The sequence below is a fragment of the Callorhinus ursinus genome, unplaced genomic scaffold, assembly GCF_003265705.2.
Source record: "Callorhinus ursinus isolate GAN/ISIS: 27379988/994484 unplaced genomic scaffold, GSC_fseal_2.0 scaffold131, whole genome shotgun sequence".
NCBI lineage: Eukaryota > Metazoa > Chordata > Mammalia > Carnivora > Otariidae > Callorhinus > Callorhinus ursinus.
The window spans coordinates 73,549-93,006 of NW_027397193.1; the positions used below are offsets into that span (position 1 = coordinate 73,549).

The 19,458-nt window shown below is 43.3% G+C and overlaps 2 protein-coding genes across 2 annotated transcripts; both read left to right on the forward strand.

Moving 5' to 3' along the window:
• Positions 1-2,799: 2,799 nt before the first annotated feature.
• On the forward strand, positions 2,800-3,840 carry LOC112817632 (olfactory receptor 10H3-like). The gene has a single exon (XM_025864824.2). The coding sequence runs from the start codon at positions 2,800-2,802 to the stop codon at positions 3,838-3,840; it is 1,041 nt and encodes a 346-aa protein (XP_025720609.2).
• Positions 3,841-16,331: 12,491 nt separating this feature from the next.
• Positions 16,332-17,498, forward strand: LOC112817640 (olfactory receptor 10H1-like). The gene has a single exon (XM_025864831.2). The coding sequence runs from the start codon at positions 16,332-16,334 to the stop codon at positions 17,496-17,498; it is 1,167 nt and encodes a 388-aa protein (XP_025720616.2).
• The last annotated feature ends 1,960 nt before the right edge of the window (positions 17,499-19,458 follow it).

Genomic DNA, 19,458 nt, shown 5'->3' on the forward strand with positions numbered 1-19,458 from the left:
ATCAGAGAAAGACATGTATCACATGACCTCACTGATATGAGGAATTCTTAATCTCAGGAAACAAACTGAGGGTTACTGGAGTGGTTGGGGGTGGCAGGGATGGGGTGGCTGGGTGATAGACATTGGGGAGGGTATGTGCTATGGTGAGCGCTGTGAATTGTGCAAGACTGTTGAATCACAGATCTGTACTTCTGAAACAAATAATGCAACATATTTTAAGAAAAAAGAAAAAGAAGAAGATAACAGGAGAGGAAGAAAAGGGGAGTATGTCAGAGGGGGAGACGAACCATGAGAGATGATGGACTCTGAAAAACAAACTGAGGGTTCTAGAGGGGAGGGGGGGAGAGGGATGGGTTATCCTGGTGATGGGTATTGAGGAGGGCACGTTCTGCATGGAGCACTGGGTGTTATGAACAAACAATGAATCATGGAACACTGCACCAAAAACTAATGATGTAATATATGGTGATTAACATAACAATAAAAAATTTAAAAAAAAAGAAGTCCTTCTTCACTCTAAGATCACACAGTTATTCTCCTACACCTTCTATTAACTTTATATTTCATCTTGTGTGTGAAATCCATCCACTTTGGGTGTTGTTTTAGGCAGGAATTCAGATTTGCACCGCTTCATAAAATCACCAGTTTTCCCACCACAAACCTGTAAACAATCCATTTTTTTCCGTTTGACTTGTGCTACCCGCTTTATCACATATTGGGTTTAGAGTCAGGCAGGGATATTTTCTGAGATATCCAACCAGCGTGATCCATGTATCATGCATATCATACACATCTGTTCCATTGTCACACTTTTTTAAATGATTCCAAGCCTATAGTGAGTCTCAGTGCAGGGAGGGAGATCGCTATCTCTCTGTGTACTCTATTTTTAGAAGACCAGTATAGCTTTATACTGACTTTATTTTTCAGAAAGAAGTTTAAGAAAGTTCTTAAGTTTAACTTCTTAAATTGTAAATGGAGTTGCACTGACTATAATTTGGGAAAGAACATAATTGCTCTATTAGCTCATCCCATCCAAGAGAGCACATTGGTTTCCATATTTTCCGTGTATCCAGACCATCTTCTGCATATCTACCCGAGGTTAAAATTTCTGTCCTTGGAGATATTACATGTGCTTGGTTCATTCCTAGATATTTTAAATCAGAGGCTTTCAAAGTGTGATATGAGGATCCCTGGGGTCCTGGAGACCCTTTTGGGGGGCCATCAGGTCTTCACTTTTCCAATGAAGGTGAGGATGTATTTTTGTCATATGCTTCAACTAAAACCACATATTGCCACAGGCTGAATGAAGAAGCAGATACAAGTATCATCTTGTCTTCCATCTAGCCAGAATTGGACAAATTTGCTAAAATGTAAAACAAAACCACACCTCTCACTAAATGAGTTTTTTTTTATCTATTTTATTATGTTTTGTTAGTCACCATACAATACATCATTAGTTTTTGATGTGGTGATCCACGATCCAGTGTTTTCCTATAACACCCAGTGCTCCATGCAGTACGTGCCCTCCTTAATACCCATCACTGGGCTAACCCATCCCCCCACCCCCATCCCTCTAAAACCCTCATTTTGTTACTCAGAGTCCATAGTCTTTCATGGTTCATCTCCCCCTCCGATTTCCCCCCTTTATTTTTCCCTTCCTTCTCCTAATGTCCTCCATGCTTATGTTCCACAAATAAGTGAAACCATATGATAATTGACTTTCTCTGCTTGACTTATTTCACTGAGCATAATCTCCTCCAGTCCCACCCATGTTGATGCAAAAGTTGGGTATTCATCCTTTCTGATGGCTGAGTAATATTCCATTGTATATATGGACCACATCTTCTTTATCCATTCATCTGTTGAAGGGCATCTCAGCTCTTTCCACAGTTTGGCTATTGCGGACATTGCTACTAAATGAGTTTTTTAAAATGCAGTTACTTTCCTAAAATGTTCCTTATGTTAACAGGCGTTGATTGTTCCTTTAGGTTGTATCAAAGGTTGATTATTGTCCTTTTAAATGTGTTAATAACTAAATATTTTCAAAGAATCTCAGTTTTAATTGTTAATATGGTAAGAATGGAGAGTTATAGCTCTCTCAAACAAACACCCTCTAGGGGACTCAATAGGTTTCTAGTGTAAAGAAATGCTGAGGCCAAAATGCATGAACACTATCTCATTATAGTTTGTGTCACTATCGGTAATGTTATCTTTTGTTTTCCTTAAATTCTATCTTTAACATGATTATTATAGGTGCAATTCTATGGGAAATACTGTGAGTTTGGGAAGTTGATCTAGTCTTCTGCAACTTGCATTCTGTCTTTGCTCAAATATGTTCCACCTTCATTCATTTACCTTTCTAGGTAGATGATCACATCTCTTCCCTTTCGATCCTGATATTCCTTCTTTCTATATCTTTCCTCAAGCACCACTCCTGGCTTTCTGTTCCCTGCTAATGAGCAGCAGAGAAAGTGAGTAACCTTGGCTTTTCCTGATTCTAAAACAATGCACCCCTGCTTTCCCACTTCGTGTACTATTTCCTAGTTTTGCAGCATATATTCTTAGTCAGCTAAGAAAGTCCTAGTTGATTTTATGTTGAGAAGAAGCTTTTCAGAAACCTTTAATATATGTGCATATATCATTATGCTGTATATCTAAAATAATGGAATGTTATATATCAACTATATATCAATTTTTAAAATCATAAATAGGAATTGAACTTTAGTAATCCAGGACTGCTGCCTAGATTGATATAATTGTATGACATTTTCTTTTTAGTTTATTCATGCAACTAACCACATGATAGGTTTTCAGATGCTGAACTACGCTTCTCCTTCATGGATTAAGCCGTGTACTTTCATTCCTTTTCTGGTCTCACCAGATGCAGCATCTGTGGCTGGTAAGAACTATAGCATGGTATATGAATTCATCATCGTGGGCTTCTCCAACTTCCCACAGCATCTCCTGCCTGCCTTCTTCCTGCTGTTCCTGCTGATGTACCTATTCACGCTGCTGGGGAACCTGCTCATCATGGCCACTGTCAGGAGTCAGCGCAGACTGCACACACCCATGTACCTCTTCCTATGTGCTTTGTCCATCTCTGAGATCCTCTACACCTTGGCCATTGCCCCGCGCCTCTTGACTGACCTGCTCTCCACCTGCCACACCATCACCTTTATGGCCTGTGCCAGCCAGATGTTCTTCTTCACATTCGGCTTCACCCACTCCTTCCTGCTCACCGTCATGGGCTATGACCTTTACGTGGCCATCTGCCACCCCCTGTGGTACAATGTGCTCATGAGCCCCCGCACCTGTGCCCGTCTAGTGTTCTGGTCCTGGGCTGGTGGCTCCATCATGGGGATGATGGTGGCCCTGATAGTTTTTCACCTCACCTTCTGTGGGCCTAATGAGATCCACCACTTTGGCTGCCATTCCCTTTCCCTCCTAAAGTTGGCCTGTGGGAAGGAGACATCCTCTGTCACCTTGAGTGTGGTCCTGGTGTGTGTCACAGCTCTGATGGGCTGTTTATTCCTCATCATCCTCTCCTATGTCTTCATTGTGGCCACCATACTGAGGATCCCCTCTGCTGAGGGCAGGCACAAGACCTTCTCCACATGTGTGTCCCACCTCACTGTGGTCATTGTGCACTACAGTTTTGCCTCCGTTATCTACCTCAAGTCCAAGGGTCCCCATTCTATGGACAATAACACTCTGATGGCCACCACCTATACAGCCTTCACGCCCTTTCTCAGCCTGATCATTTTCAGCCTCAGGAATAAGGAGCTCAAGAATGCCATAAAGAAAAGCTTCCAGAGAAAATTCAGTCCCCTTAGCTCCTGATGGCCAGTTTAGTCAAGAGGAAATATGATAGCAGGGCTGACAATAATAACGACTCTCTCCATAGGACTGTTGTAGGAATTCAGTGTATGAAAATACTGAATAGGTATTGTTGGATGCATCCAAAAGTGTTGGAGCAGGCTATGTATTTGTTTTTCCCCAATATGTTGCCCCCTCTTGCATAGACTCTATCTCTTGTCTTGACCCTTTGTGATGAACTCTGTCCCATTACCTCTGTCTAAATATGTGTTGTCTACCACTGGATTGGTGGGAGACATCACATGGATATGTCTGGGCACGGATGCTAATGGTTTTTCTTGAATGGACAAGCAAGGGAGGACCTTCCCTCCTCCACCATAATGATAAACAGAAATAAGCATAATAATAAAGACAACCAGCATTGGGGCTTTTCTTATCAGGCACTTTGTCCAGTGTTGTATAAGAATTATCTTTTTTTTTTTAAGATTTTATTTATTTATTTGACAAAGAGAGACCCAGCAAGAGAGGGAACACAAGCAGGGGGAATGGGAGAGGGAGAAGCAGGCTTCCCGCCAAGCAGGGAGCCCGATGCGGGGCTCCATCCCAGGACCCTGGGATCACGACCTGAGCTGAAAGCAGACGCTTAATAACTGAGCCACCCAGGTGCCCCCCCCAAAAAAGAAATCTTTTGATGTGGCTTTGTTCCCCCCTGAGGAGTTTACATATAAATACAGATTTTTGGGTCACCTCTATCCTGAAAGGGAATGCCCTTGGCTGACATCAAGTCATTGGTACTTCTTATTCACTCCCTAGATGAATCTGATGCACCTAGTCCACAGACTGGCACTGGGGAGCCTCTGCATTATCTTTTAATTATAACATATGCACAAAAGAATATAAACTATTTGTCTCCAAGGAGATGGTTGACGGTTAATAGTTCCTCAATGTCTTTGGAGGGTATAGACCCTAAGGAGGTTTCTATGTTGATCTGAGTTTAGTCAAGTATGTCAGAATGTGAAGTGGAGAAAGAAAGAGACAGAGAGGCAGAGACAGACAAAGGGGAGACAGTTCAGTGATTAGGTAAGAACATACAGAATGTTAAAAGTGGGTTGTTACCTGACATCTTATGGAAGTCCTTTTTCCTTTCCCCCCACATTACCTTTAGTAAACAGCAAGTTCTCATTCCTGTGTTTCCTTGAGTCTATCTGGGGGATGTGTTGTAAGCACAGTGCTATGCCAAGATGGCACAAAGAGAGGTCAGGATATGAGTACTCCTAATATGCAGATGAGAAATGTTGGTGGAGGTCATACAAAACCTGAATGAAGGAGTCACGTGGAGGTCTGTCTGACTTCCATGCTGGGGTTTGAGAAGCATATATGTGAGGGAGAGGGCTTTCCACTGGTGTAAATTCTTACTCAAAGCTGTGTCCAGATATTTAGGCTGCAGGCAGAAGATGATTTATAAAAACAAATGTAAGAATGGCTATCACATATGAGTGCCTGCTGCTTCCAAATGTTGTGGGAAGGGTTTCCTGTGCATTCATTCTTCTAAATCTCAAAATAAATTATTATTTTTGCACATTTAGATATGACCCACATCTATTATTATTCACATTTTTGAAATGCAGGAGAAATCAGAGAGGGAGACGAACCATGAGAGACTATGGACCCGGGAAACAAACTGAGGGTTTCAGAGGGGAGGGCGGCGGGGCGATGAGGTAACAGGGTATTGAAGAGGGCACGTGTTGTGATGAGCACTGGGTGTTATATGCAACTAATGAATCATTGAACACTACATCAAAAACTAATGATGTACTATACAGTGGCTAACTGAACATAATAAAAAAAGAGAAATTCCAAAGACTATAGAAATTGTTGTCATATTCTGAGAAAGTAAACTTTAAAGAGAAACCCATAACTCTGATTGGTTGTCCCAATAATTTCTTGCCTTAGAAATAATATTAAAATTGAAAGATTGCTGTTTCTAAACAATATAAATACATTAAAAATTGCTCTGTAAGTCAGAGGAGGACCATCAGCACTTTCTTCTTTTCCCTCATGTATATGGCAAAAATAAAAGCCTTCAATACTGAAAAAAAAAAAAAGAATATCCAGTGGAAAAAAGACAGTTTCTTCAACAAATGGTGCTGGGAAGATTGGACAGCCACATGCAGAAGAATGAAACTGAACCATTCTCTTACACCATACACAAAAATAGACTCAAAATGGATGATAGACCTAAATGTGAGATAGGAATACATCAGAATCCTAGATAACACAGGCAGTAACCTCTGTGACCTGGCTGCAGCAACTTCTTGCTAGACACATCGCCAAAGGCAAGGGAAGCAAGGGCAAAAATGAACTATTGGGACTTCATCAAGATAAAAATCTTTTGCACAGCAAAGGAAACAGTCAACAAAACCAAAAGGGGAACAACAGAATGGGAGAAGATATTTGCAAATGTCTTATTAGATAAAGGGCTAGTATCCAAAATCTGTAAAGAACTTACCAACTCAAAACCCAAAGAACAAAGAATCCATAAAAAATGGGCAGAAAACATGAACAGACATTTCTCCAAAGAAGACATACAAATGGCCAACAGACATATGAAAAAATGCTCAACATCACTCAGCATCAGGGAAATGCAAATCAAAACCACAATGAGATAGAATGTCACATTGGTCAGAATGGCTAAATTTAACAAATCAGGAAATGACAGATGTTGGTGAGGATGCAGAGAAAGCGGAACCCTCTTACACTGTTGGTGGGAATGCAAAGTGGTACAGCCACTCTGGAAAACAGTATGGAGTTTCCTCAATAAGTTAAAAATAGAGCTACCTTACGACCCAACAATTGCACTACTAAGATATTTATCCAACGGATACAAACATAGTGATTTGAAGGGGCACCTGCACCCATGTTCATAGCAGCAATGTCCACAATAGCCAAACTATGGAAAGAGCCCAGATGTCCATCAACAGATGAATGGATGAAGAAGGTGTGGGTATATATATATATATATATATATATATATATATAAAAGAGTGAAAGACAATTATCATATGATTTCACTCATACATGGAATTTAAGAAACAAAACAGAGGAGCATAGGGGAAGAGAGGGAAAAATAAAACAAGATGAAATCAGACAGGGAGGGGCGCCTGGGTGGCTCAGTAGCTAAGCGTCTGCCTTCAGCTCAGGTCATAATCCCAGGGTCCTGGGATCGAGCCCCACATCGGGCTCCCTGCTCCACCGGGGGCCTGTTTCTTCCTCTCCCACTCCCCCTGCTTGCGTTCCCTCTCTCGCTGTGTCTCTCTGTCAAATAAATTTTTTAAAAAATCAGACGGGGAGACAAGCCATAAGAGACTCTTAATCATAGGAAAGAAACTGAGGGTTGCTTGAGGGGAGGGGGTGAGGGGTTGGGGTAACTGGGTGATGGGCATTAAGGAGGGCACGTGTGGTGATGAGCACTGCGTGTTATATAAGACTGATGAATCACTGACCTCTACCTCTGAAACTAATAAAACACTACCTGTTAAAAAAAAAAAAAGAAATGCAGAAAATGCAAATCTGAGAGATGATTTGTCCCCAGCCATACTGCCCTGAAGTGTGAAGCAGGAATCCATTACAATCTGCATGTGTGTGCAGTTGGTGATCAGGAATGCATCCCTCTCAGGTGCCTGCAGAGAGAAGTGTGGTCCTGACTGGGAGAGGAAGGTTGTCAGGAATAGACACTTTTCAGGAAAGGAATAGACACCTTTCAGGAAAGAAGGCAGGTGCAGCCCCAGGCACACACCCCTTTCACACAGCCAGAGAGAAACAGACTCCAGAGAAGTTACAGAGACACTTTGTCACATCAACACTGACAATGAGACCCTCGGGTTCCATTTCATTATTTTAGAATTATTGGTGTTAATGACTAATGCCACCTAAGATGTCCTTTTCCAGAGCCTGTGACTATGTTCCCTTACCCAGCAAAAGGGACTGCATGCAGATGATATGCAGTTAAGGATCTGAGACAGAAGAATTAGTCCAGATCATCCAGATGGGCCTGCTATAATTGCAAGTCTCCTTCTAAAAGTGGGCAGGAAGGGTCAGACATAGAAGTAGGGGATGTGACACTGGAAGGAGGCATTGGAGTAACTGAGCCAGGAACCTTGTGCCAAGGAATGCCTGCTGCCTCTGGAAGCTGGGAAAGCAGGAGACAGATTCTCCCCTGGATCCCCCGAAGGATGCGGCCCTGCTCACACCTTGACTCTCACCTGGTGACCCTGATTTTGTCTTCTGGCCTCCAGCACAGAGGATAGATGTGTGTGGCTTTAAGTCACTAGGTTTATGTGCTTTGTTACAGCAGCCCTAGAAAACTGACCCGTGAAACAGCATCCTGTCATTCTGTGTGATTTGGTTTCATGACAAAATTAGTTTCAAGCCAGAAGACTTAGGGCATTGAGATCACTCATGAGAAGGGTTGAATATCCTTGGAAGTCCATCAGCAAAGGTGAAGGAGCCCTGATAGCCCGGCTGCAGGATTTGCTCTTTGGCAGCAAGGCCCTTGGGGTGTGTTGTGAGGATACATGTGACTGTGCAGCTGTAGGGTACCCAGCCCAGGGCCTATGGTCTACACCTAATGAACTCAGCGGAGTAGGAACTGGAGGATACCAGCAACATTCTCGGTGCTCGGTGTGGACTGTGTGAGCTCTGAAGAGATGCTAAAACTCCTGTGTGATGAGGCCTCTGCATTATAATAAGTATACATGAACATGCACATCATCAGAGAGAACGCTGAGTTGCCGGGGCCTGACCTGGTGGAAATACTTCCACAAAGGAAAAACCACCAGGGATCCAGAGATCTGGAACTCATCTCTTTAGATGGAAAGGTGACATTTTTACAAGCCTTCTTTTTCTTTTGGATTTGTGGATTAGTCAGAATTCTCCAGAGAACTACCAGGATGGATGTGTATACATATCTGTGTGTTATATACATACGAGTATATATTACATAACATATGTAATAATGTTACAGTATGTTTTGAATTCATCTTTTTACTGCTTGTTTCTATTTTTTTTAATACACAATCTTATTGCACATATAACATTTTTTCCTTGGTACTATAACAATAGTCTTGCAGCTAAAGACTAAGTAGCTCCAACTACTAAGCTAATGGGTTATAAGGTATGTAATTTCATTGACAAATTATAATGCTTTTCCCTTTTGGCACTAATTTTAAAAACAAAGAAAAAACTTTGAAATAGTATCAAAAAGGAAAAGCTTGCTTGGCACATAGTAGGAGTTTATTAAATATTTGTTAATTGAGTGAAAAACTCAATGTAGAGAGTAAATAATGTTCTTGTGCAATTACAATATATCGTAGATTATAACACATTGTTATACTGTTGCATTTTATGTAATGTAATACATCTGCATCCAGCTCTGCTTCTCCCTAGACAGAGGGCTCTTTTAGGGTTACAGCAGTGTTCTTTTTGGGTTCCAAGATTCAGACCAAGTTCCTTAGCTAGAGCTCAGTAAAGATGTGATGGATGGAGGAAGGAGGGAGAGAGCATGAAAGACAAGAAGAGAGGGAGGAAGGAAAGAGAGAGAAAGATCCAAAGAAGAAGGGACATTCCCAGAGCCCCAGCCACCCGCCTTGGACTTCAAAGAGCTGGCATCCTGCATCCCAGACTCTGGGGAGAGACCTCTGGGAATCCACCACAAGGGAGGGCACCAGGGAGATAAAGCTCCTGCCTGGCTTACCAGTGGCCCTGGCCCATCGCTGGCCCCTCACGTAGCAGGAGGCGTAGCCCCAGGCCCGGCTGCAAACAGGGCATCCCAGGCGGACAGTCTGCAAGCAAGGCAAGAGGAACTCTCTTTCCAGCAATGTTTTCCAGGAACAGGTGGCAAGAGCGAGGGGAGCTGGAAGGGAGAAAGCATGGGGACCATGGAAAGCCAAAGCAGAGGGAGGTGGGGTGGAGGAGGGGTTACAGTCCCAGCAGCCTGATCCCACACTGAGTCCATCTACTGCCCACGCTGCCTCCTTCCCCCAAAGCCTGGACCCACAGCAGTCAGGGATGCCAGGGTCCATTCCCCGGCAGGAAATGTTCTCTGTACCAGGCGTGGGGAGAGTGGTCTTGAGCCAGAGGGTGACACTGAGTTTGTCACCATGTACATGTGTTTGTTCATTTATGCGGCGCTGTGTGTACTTCTGCATGCAGCGTTTGTGTTTGTGCACTTGTGTTTGTCCATATTCATTTCCTGTGGTTGCTGTGACAAAGTCCCACAACCAGGTGGCTTTAAACAACAGAAATTTATTCTCTCACAGTTGTGGAGGCTAGAGTCTAAACCCAAGGTATTGGTTGGGTCATGCTCCCTCCAAAGGCTCTAGGGGAGAATCTTTCCTGGCCTCGTCCAGCTTCTGGCAGCCCCAGGCATTCCTTGGCCTCTGCCTCTGTCTTCATATAGCCTGCTTCCCTCTGTGTGTCCCTTCCTATTCCTGTGAGGACACCAGTCATTGGATTTAGGGCCCACCTGTATCCAGAAAGATCTCACCTTGATCCTTACCTTGATTATATCTGCAAAGACCCTATTTCCAAATAAGGTCACGTTCTGACATTCCAGTGGACATGAATTGGAGGGGGATGCTATTCAACCCACCATGGTACCCTCATTTGTGTGTCTCTGGCTTATCTCCATCCCATACAAGCTCCAGGCACCTGGTTCACACTCAGTAGAGGGGTGCAGAATGAGCAACAGTGTCTCTGTTCCCGGCCGAGTCTCTCCTGGATTTCACTGACAGTACGTATTTCAGAACCCACGTGTACCTGTTTGTTGGCGCTCAGCTCTGTCTGCTTACGCTCCTGGGAGCCCGATCTTGAGTCTCTGACACAGGTGCATAAGCAGAGAGAGCTGAGTGGGTTGAATAGTGTCCCTTCAAGGAGGAAAGAAGGGCACAGGGGCAGGATGTGGGAGCTAGCCCGAGTGTGCCCTGGCTTGGGGTTTTGGCTGAGAGCCCATAGCTAGGATGAGGCCTTGGCCTTTCTCCTCCCTTAAGTCACACCTCTACAGGTCACTTGGAGACACCCCCCCCCCCCATGGAGAGTATTGCACAGGTGCTGTTCTGGGAAGGGTGACACAGAACAAGTGCCAGACAGAGACACAGAGCCAAGAGAGACCCCCTTTTTTGGTACCATTTATACATTTTAGAGCACATACCCCTAGGGTAGGGGGCATTCACAGTGTAGATAAAGAGTACCCCAGAACAGGGTTTGGCACCAATATGCATCACCTGGAAGAGAAAGGTGACTGACAACCAACCCAATAATGACGATAAAAAAATGACCACAATGCCAACTAGCATTCCTTGAGAACTTTCTCTGTACTAATCACTTGGCATCAAATCCCCACAGGGAACCCATGAGGGCAGTTCTCTGGTTATCCCAACACATGGTGAGGACACAGGATTTGAACCGTGGGTTGGCATGACTCCACAAGGTGCATGTGTCTCAGAGGATGGACTCGCAGCCAGCAGAGGGGTGGAGTCGAAAGGGGAGGTGGGCAGGCACAGTTCACCAGGAGACAGGGAATGAGGCCAGAGCCAGGGCTAGCCATGGCACAGAGAGACTGGGAGTCAGAGTCAGAAAGGTGGCCAAGGCATGAGGCAGAGAGGGAGTTGAGACTGGTACTCCTGGAATTGCTGGGCTTCCCCAGGCCTCTGTAGCCCACAAATGCTGCTTTCCTGTATGAGGGACCCCATTCTGACACTCAGCCGAATTGTCCATTTTCCACATGGGATTCTGGGTCCTCCAAACTTTGGCTCACCATGGATCTGAGATAAAACTTAATGACAATCTTCTGGGGGAGGGAGTCAGGAGGATGGAAGCAGTGTTGTAATATTGGGGTGAGGCCTGCCCTGGGTAAGTACTGGGTAAGTACCTGAAAGCTTGTTATTAAATGTATGTAATATATGTATATGATAGATATGTGTATCATGATATATATGCGTGTATCATTGAGATATATATTATCAGTGATACAGGTATAAATATGAATATATATACTTCTTTTTTTTTAAAGATTTTATTTATTTATTTGACAGAGAGAGACTCAGAGAGAGAGGGAACACAAGCAGGGGGAGTGGGAGAGGGAGAAGCAGGCTTCCCGCTGAGCAGGGAGCCCGATGTGGGGCTTGATCCCAGGACCCTGGGACCATGACCTGAGCCAAAGGCAGACGCTTAACGACTGAGCCACCCAGGTGCCCCAAATATATATACTTCTTTTCTAATTTATCACCCAGAGCTACAGTTTAAGAGCCATCCATGTTGCTATGTGGACGTCAGGTTTGTTTTTTTTCCTATATGTTGTTTAGAACTTCATGGTTCACACACACCACATGTTACTTTTCCACGCCCTCAGGTGACGGGGGTCTCTTAGACTGCCCCTGACTCTCTGCCATCACAGACAATGCTGCAATGAATGGCCTTGACCATGTCCCTTCACTGAGCTGTGTGCGAGTTCCAGATGGAGACCTTGGAGCAGTGTTTGTGGGACTTCAGGTAAGTGTCCCCTTAATCTGACCATGAACCACCAAGTACCCTCGAGAGTGACTGCAGTCCACTTATCTCACATCTGGGCCAACACATAGCAGATCCAGCTTTCTAAGTCTTGCTGCTCTAGCAGTTGGAAGGGGATGCCTGTACTCACTGTTCACAGAGTGTTGCTGTTTTAAATTGAATTCCTCTAATTGCTAATCAACTGCTCATGTGTTTGCTGCTTGCCTATTGCATTTCCTCAGCTGTAAATCTCCTGTGCCCCGCCCTGTTGCTCGCTTTCTATCATGATCCTTTTTTCTCCTTGGTTTTCTCATTTCTCTTTCTTCTCATTGTAGATTCTAGATATTGGTTTCTTGTCAGTGGATTTTTTTGTTTGTTTGACTGAAGTATACATAACATACAAAAATCTGCATATATTTAATGTATACATTTTGATGAGTTTGGACATATGTGCCTATAATTGTGATACCATTGCCACAATCAAGGTAATAAACATATCCATCGACTCCAAAAGATTCCTTGTGCCCCCTTCCTCTGAATGTTTGTGTGTTAATAACATTAACAAAATTTATCATCTTAACAAGTTCTTTTTTATTGAAATATATGCAACTAATGAATCATTGAACACTACATCAAAACCCAATGATGTACTGTATGGTGGTTAACTTAACATAATAAAAAAAGTGAAATATAGTGACAGATAACATTGTATCAATTTAAGGTGTACAACATGCTGAGTTGGTATGTTTATATATTGTAATATGATTGCCCTTGCAGTGATAGTTAGCACTTCTAATCAGGTCACAAAATAATTATTTCTTTTTTGTGTTAGGAATAATGAAGATCTAATCTCTTAGCAAGTTTGAGGATTATAATACAATATTGTTGTCTATATTCTTTTTTTGATTTAATTTAATTTTATTATGTTATGTTAGTCACCATACAATACATCATTAGTTTTTTGACATAGTGATCCATGATTCGTTGTTTTCGTATAACACCCAGGGTTGTCTATATTCTTAAGAAGTTTTGGTGTTTTTTTTAAGATTTTATTTATTTATTTGTCAGAGAGAGAGAGAACACAAGCAGTGGGAGTGACAGGCAGAGGGAGAAGCAGGCTCCCTGCCGAGTAAGGAGCCCGATGTGGGACTCGAGCCCAGGACCCTGGGATCATGACCAGAGCCAAAGGCAGCCTCTCAACTGACTGAGCCACCCAGGCACCCCTATTCTTAAGAAGTTTTTAATTACACACTATCATATTGTTAAGTATAGGCTCTAGGCTCTACAGCAGAACTCTAGAACTTACTTATATTGCAAATAGCATCCTGTTCTCTGTCATCTGTTAACTTTATCTGTGATGCTATTTGTTAATATGATTCATAAATCTGATGTAAAAGCATCAATCTTTTTTGTTTAAGGTTTGTGCTTTTTTTTCTGTTTAAGGATCTTCTTTCTTGTTCTTAGAGCACAAAGATCCTGTTACATTGGCTCTCATTAGCTAGGTTTTTATCTATCACAATTATGTTACTAATCTATCTTGATTCTCTTTTCATTGGGATATTGAGAGTCTAGTTTTGGTTTTTGTTTGTACAGAGAGATACTTTCCTCAACAGCATCCCCTAAACAATTCATGTCTTTCCAAAAGATCTGTGGTGTGACTTTAACCATATACAAATGGCTGGCTCTGTTTCGGAGGTCTGCATTCGGAACCACTGGTCATCTGTCTGTCCTTGCACTAATCCTACACTGCTTTGTTTCCAAGACTCTGTAGAATGTCTCCGTACCTCAGAAGGCAATTTCCCCCACTCCCCCACCTCCTTTCACTCTGCCTTTCAAAACTTCCTCAGTGATTCATGGGTCATTGCTTTTCATAAACTCTTTGGAATAAGTTTATCATCTTTCTCAAGCAATCCTACTAGATATTTCTGCCAAGATTACATTGCATGTATAGATTAAATGTGGGAGAGAATGAACATCTTTATTATATTGTCTTTTCTTTTCATCCATTTATTTATATGATCTGTCATGTTTTCTATCTAATAGAGGTTTAATTGTTCTCCATGAAGCTCTTGTGCATTCTTGTTTAAAGTAATTCCTAGATTGTTAACAGGTTTTGTACAACTTTGAGTGATATCTTATTTTGTAATGTTTTATTATTAACGAATTTTAAACTTATGAAAAAGTTGCAAAAATAATACAAAAAAATTCTTATCCTCCCCTCACCAACCCCTTCTAATGACAGGATCTTACAGAACCCCAGGACAATGATCAGACTCAGGAAATGATCATTGGTATATAACACTATATAGCAAACAACAGATCTTACTATAATTTTTCTGGCTCTCCACTCATGTCCTTTTTCTATCCCAAAACACAATCCATTTAATTTAGTTATTTCAACTTTTCATTATCATGCACTTCTTAGTCTTTCTTTTTTTTAAATTTTATTTTATTATGTTATATTAATCACCATACAGTACATCACTAGTTTTTGATGTAGTGTTCTATGATTCATTGTTTGCATATAACACCCAGTGCTCCATGCAATACATGCCCTCCTTAATACCCATCACCAGGCTAACCCATCCCCCCACCTTCCTCCCCTCTAACACCTCAGTTTGTTTCTCAGAGTCCGTAGTCACTCATGGTTCGTCTCCCCTCTGATTCCCCCCTTCATTTTTCCCTTTCCTCTCCTAATGTCCTCCATGTTATTCCTTATGTTCCACAAATAAGTGAAACCATCTTAATTTTCCTTTCAACCTGAAGAATAATGAGTATTATGTAACTGTGGTAATGTCAAATGGTTCAACCTAATATTTACATTCTAAGTATTTGGGAATTTTGAGTTATCCTCTTCTTATTAAGTTCTAGTTTCATTGCCAAATAGTCAGATACCTGGGTCTTTGTAATATTGGTACTTGGGAATGTACCTGCACTTCCTTTATGGCCTCACACAGGGTCCTTTATGGTGATAATTACATGCTCTTAGTGTTTGGGTTTTTTATCTTATTGTTTGTTTGCTTTTGGTGTAGTAAATAGGAATGTATGTGTGTCTGTGTGTATTTGTACAGATTAAGTAGACATATGTAAGTATATATTAGCTATGTACATTAATATATATATATAACAGCTCAAGTATTAAATAATGTGACAGAATTAAGTCTTAAAACACCAGTAATTACAAAAGAGGTAAATGTATTAAATACCCAATTAAAAGAGAGATACAACCATAAGTTGCTACATTTTAAGAGAATCTGATTCTGGTCACTCATGCCTGTCCTCACTCTTAACTTCTCCAGTGTTTATTATCTATTCCATACCCTATAGTAAGTACATTATATGTATAATCTTATTTAATCCTTATAACAACTTTGTCAGCTAGGTATTATTATGATCAACTTCCTTTTAGGGATGAGGAAACTAAAGCTCAAAAAGATTAAGGAACCAACCCAATGTTGTTGCTGTTGGTGTAGTTGTTGGAAGCACTCTTTTAAAACAACTTCTCAAATTTATTTAACTCATGTGGACAACATGGTAGAGTTTTGTCATTAAAGAAAAAAAGCCACCACGTAGTACTTGCTAAGCCTTGCAAACAGACCCGAGTTGATGCAGCAAACTGGGGATACTAATGGCAAGATCTGCATTAACCTTTCAAAGATGGAATTCCAACCAGCACCAGATTGTTCCAATTTGAAAATTTTTATTGGAGACCCTTGCATAATAACTTTTCTTAAAAAGAAGACTGAATTGTTGCTTTTTCCTTTAATTTTCCATTTCTACTTAGAAACATGGCTGGAGGCACTGACAAGCTCTGAAGAGGGACTCAACCCAGGTGTGGCTGAATAGAGACCCTGAGCTCTTTCCACTGAGATTTTAAAATAGTAGTTATTATTATTATTATTATTATTATTATTATTATTATTACTATTATCATCATTTCCTGAGTTCTTATATGCGCCAGGCCCTGTACTATGCACTTGAGGCTCACGATCTTCCGTGAACCCCAAGCAGCTCCGAGGAGCACTGACAGTCATCATGAGCAGCAGGTGGTGGAGGGACTGGCCATGGTCTGCAGGGAGAGGGCTCCCTCTCCCTCTAGGAAGTCCTTCCGGGCCGGACTTAGCACAGACCCGGAGCTCCTGCCCACTGGGCTGCCTTCCCTCTCTCCCCACCCAGGGATGGCCACCACACTGGACCTAAACCACAGCTCCGTGTCTGAATTCATCCTTGTGGGCTTCTCCACCTTCCCACCACATCTCCTGCCCGTCTTCTTCCTGCTGTTCCTGCTCATGTACGTTTTTATGCTGCTGGGGAACCTGCTCATCATGGCCACTGTCTGGAGCGATCGTGGCCTGCACACACCCATGTACCTCTTCCTGTGTGCCCTGTCCATCTCCGAGATCCTCTACACCTTGGTCATCACCCCGCGCCTGCTGGCCGACCTGCTCTCCACCAGCCGCACCATCGCCTTTGCAGCCTGTGCCAGCCAGATGTTCTTCTCCTTCACGTTCGGCTTCACCCACTCCTTCCTGCTCACCGTCATGGGCTATGACCGCTATGTGGCCATCTGCCATCCCCTGCGCTACAACGTGCTCATGAGCCCCCGTGGCTATGCCTGCCTGGTGGCCTTGTCCTGGGCTGGTGCCTCGGTCATGGGGCTGGTGGTGACCACAGCCATTTTCCACCTCAATTTCTGTGGACCCCGTGAGGTCCACCATTTCTTCTGCCACATGCCACCTCTTGTGAAGCTGGCCTGTGGAACTCACATACCAGTGGTGGCCCTGGGCGTGGGTCTGGTGTGCATCACCACCCTGCTGGGCTGCTTTCTCCTCATCCTCCTTTCTTATGCCTTCATTGTGGCTGCCATCTTGAAGATCCCCTCAGCTGAGGGTCGGCACAAAGCCTTCTCCACCTGTGCCTCCCACCTCACTGTGGTGGTCATGCACTATGGCTTCGCTTCTGTCATCTACCTCAAGCCCAAGGCTCCCCAGTCTCTGGAAGGAGACACCCTGATGGGCATCACCTACACAATCCTCACACCTTTCCTCAGCCCCATCATCTTCAGTCTCAGGAACAAGGAGCTGAAGACTGCCATGAAGAAGACCTTCCTCAGCAAACTCTATCCCCAGAGCTCCTGAAGTGGTTTCTTTTGTGGCAGGGAATGTTGGGTAGAGTCACCTCAGGCTTCCATCTATAAAATGGGAATGATTATGCTTCACTGGTGATGATTCTTTTTTTGTAAGATCTTATTTGTTTGAGAGAGAAAATGCACAAGCAGGGGGAGCAGCAGAGGGAGAGGGAGAAGCAGACTTCCCTCTGAGCAGGGAGCCCAATGCAGGGCTCGATCCCAGGACCCTGGGATCATGACCTGAGCCGAAGGCAGACACTTAACCGACTGAGCCACCTTGGGTGCACCTGGTGGTGATTCTTCTATGTGAATTCCCCCACCTGCCTTCTTGGCAAGTACTCTATATTCTAGGTGTGTTTTCTCTCCTTTCCCCCAGTCTCAGTGACCTCATTCCTCCTGGATTCACTGGGGTCACAACCTCCCCAATATTGATCATGTATGTCAGCTTCCTCCTGGTTCCTGGGCCTGAGGGTGGCTGGGGGTGGTGGGTGGGGGGGTCATGCCCACATCGGTGTGTTGGGAAGCTTATGTGCATGGTTTATCGCAAATATGTGAATGAGGGACACTCGCTTTGCCCAAAATACATAAATTATGATTGGGCACCTACTGTGTGCCGAGCATTGTCCTCTGCTCCAGACACATCATTGCTCTCATTCTGAATACCATGTTGAGGAAAAGGAAGCACTTTTGATGAAGAAAATGATTGTTCATTTTTCGTTCTTCACATTTTTGGTGGAAAGGTGTCTCTCCCAAGTGTTGCCTTTGTTGGCTGAGCCGAATGACTGAGGATACAAATTACAGAAAGAAAGAGAGGCAATCTGAATTTCTTTTTGGGAGAAAAGATGTGTGGACATGTGGTGCAAAGATGTGGGAGAGGACTAAGGAAGTGAGGACTGGGCTGAGGGAAAGGACTGGGACAGGAGGAAAAACCAGTTGCTGGAAGTTGGCCAGGACATAAAGGAGGTGTTGGGCCCAGTGACTGGCGAAGAAGTTTGAGGAAAGAACAGGCATGTAAATGGGCATTTTATAAGGTTTATGAAGTTGCCATTAAGCGCTTGATGTAAATTCCCCTTCCCTGACTCCCTTGAAATCCTCAATAAATATCCATTTCTCTTTCATGTGTTGTGGAGTCAGGTATATTAAGGGGAAGCATCCACAGGCTGGGTCCTGCTTCAAGGGAGGTGCTCAGGCAGATTCAGGCAGCCCCTTGGGGTTGTGCTTCGTTTTTAAATGAGGAAATGGGTAAAGTGAGGTTTGGGACTTGCTCTGGGTTGCAAAGCCAGCAAGGTGCAGGGATGCAGTATGGGGTCAGCCCAGTGAGTCCTCTGGGGTAATGGGTCTCCAAGGTGGGGACACATCACAGGCACCTGGAGGGTTGGTTAGGACACAGACTGCTGGGCCCCCCTCCAAAGTGTCTGATTCGACACATCTGTGAAAGGGCTCTAGAATCTGTATTTTTTTTTTTAATTTTATTATGTTATGTTAGTCATCATACAATACATCATTAGTTTTTGATGTGGTGATCCACGATCCATTGTTTTCCTATAACACCCAGTGCTCCATGCAGTATGTGCCCTCCTTAATACCCATCACCAGGCTAACCCATCCCCCCTCCCCCCTCCCCTCTAGAACCCTCAGTTTGTTTCTCAGAGTCCATAGTCTCTCATGGTTCATCTCTCCCTCCGATTTCCCCCTGTTCATTTTTCCCTTCCTTCTCCTAATGTCCTCCGTGCTGTTCCTATGTTCCACAAATAAGTGAAACCATATGATAATTGACTTTCTCTGCTTGACTTATTTCATTTAGCATAATCTCCTCCAGTCCTGTATTTCTAACAAGCTCTCGGGTGCTGAGGCTGCTGGTCTGATGATGACAGTTTGGAAACCCCTGCTCTACAGAATCTTTAGCTCAAAGATAGAGCCAGATATTTGAGTTGGAAACAAAAGTAACTTTCTTTCTTTTTTTCTTTCTC

Coding starts and splice junctions, on each gene's coding strand:
- LOC112817632 (XM_025864824.2), top strand. CDS start 2,800: ATGATAGGTTTTCAGATGCTGAACTACGCTTCTCCTTCATGGATTAAG.
- LOC112817640 (XM_025864831.2), top strand. CDS start 16,332: ATGCACTTGAGGCTCACGATCTTCCGTGAACCCCAAGCAGCTCCGAGG.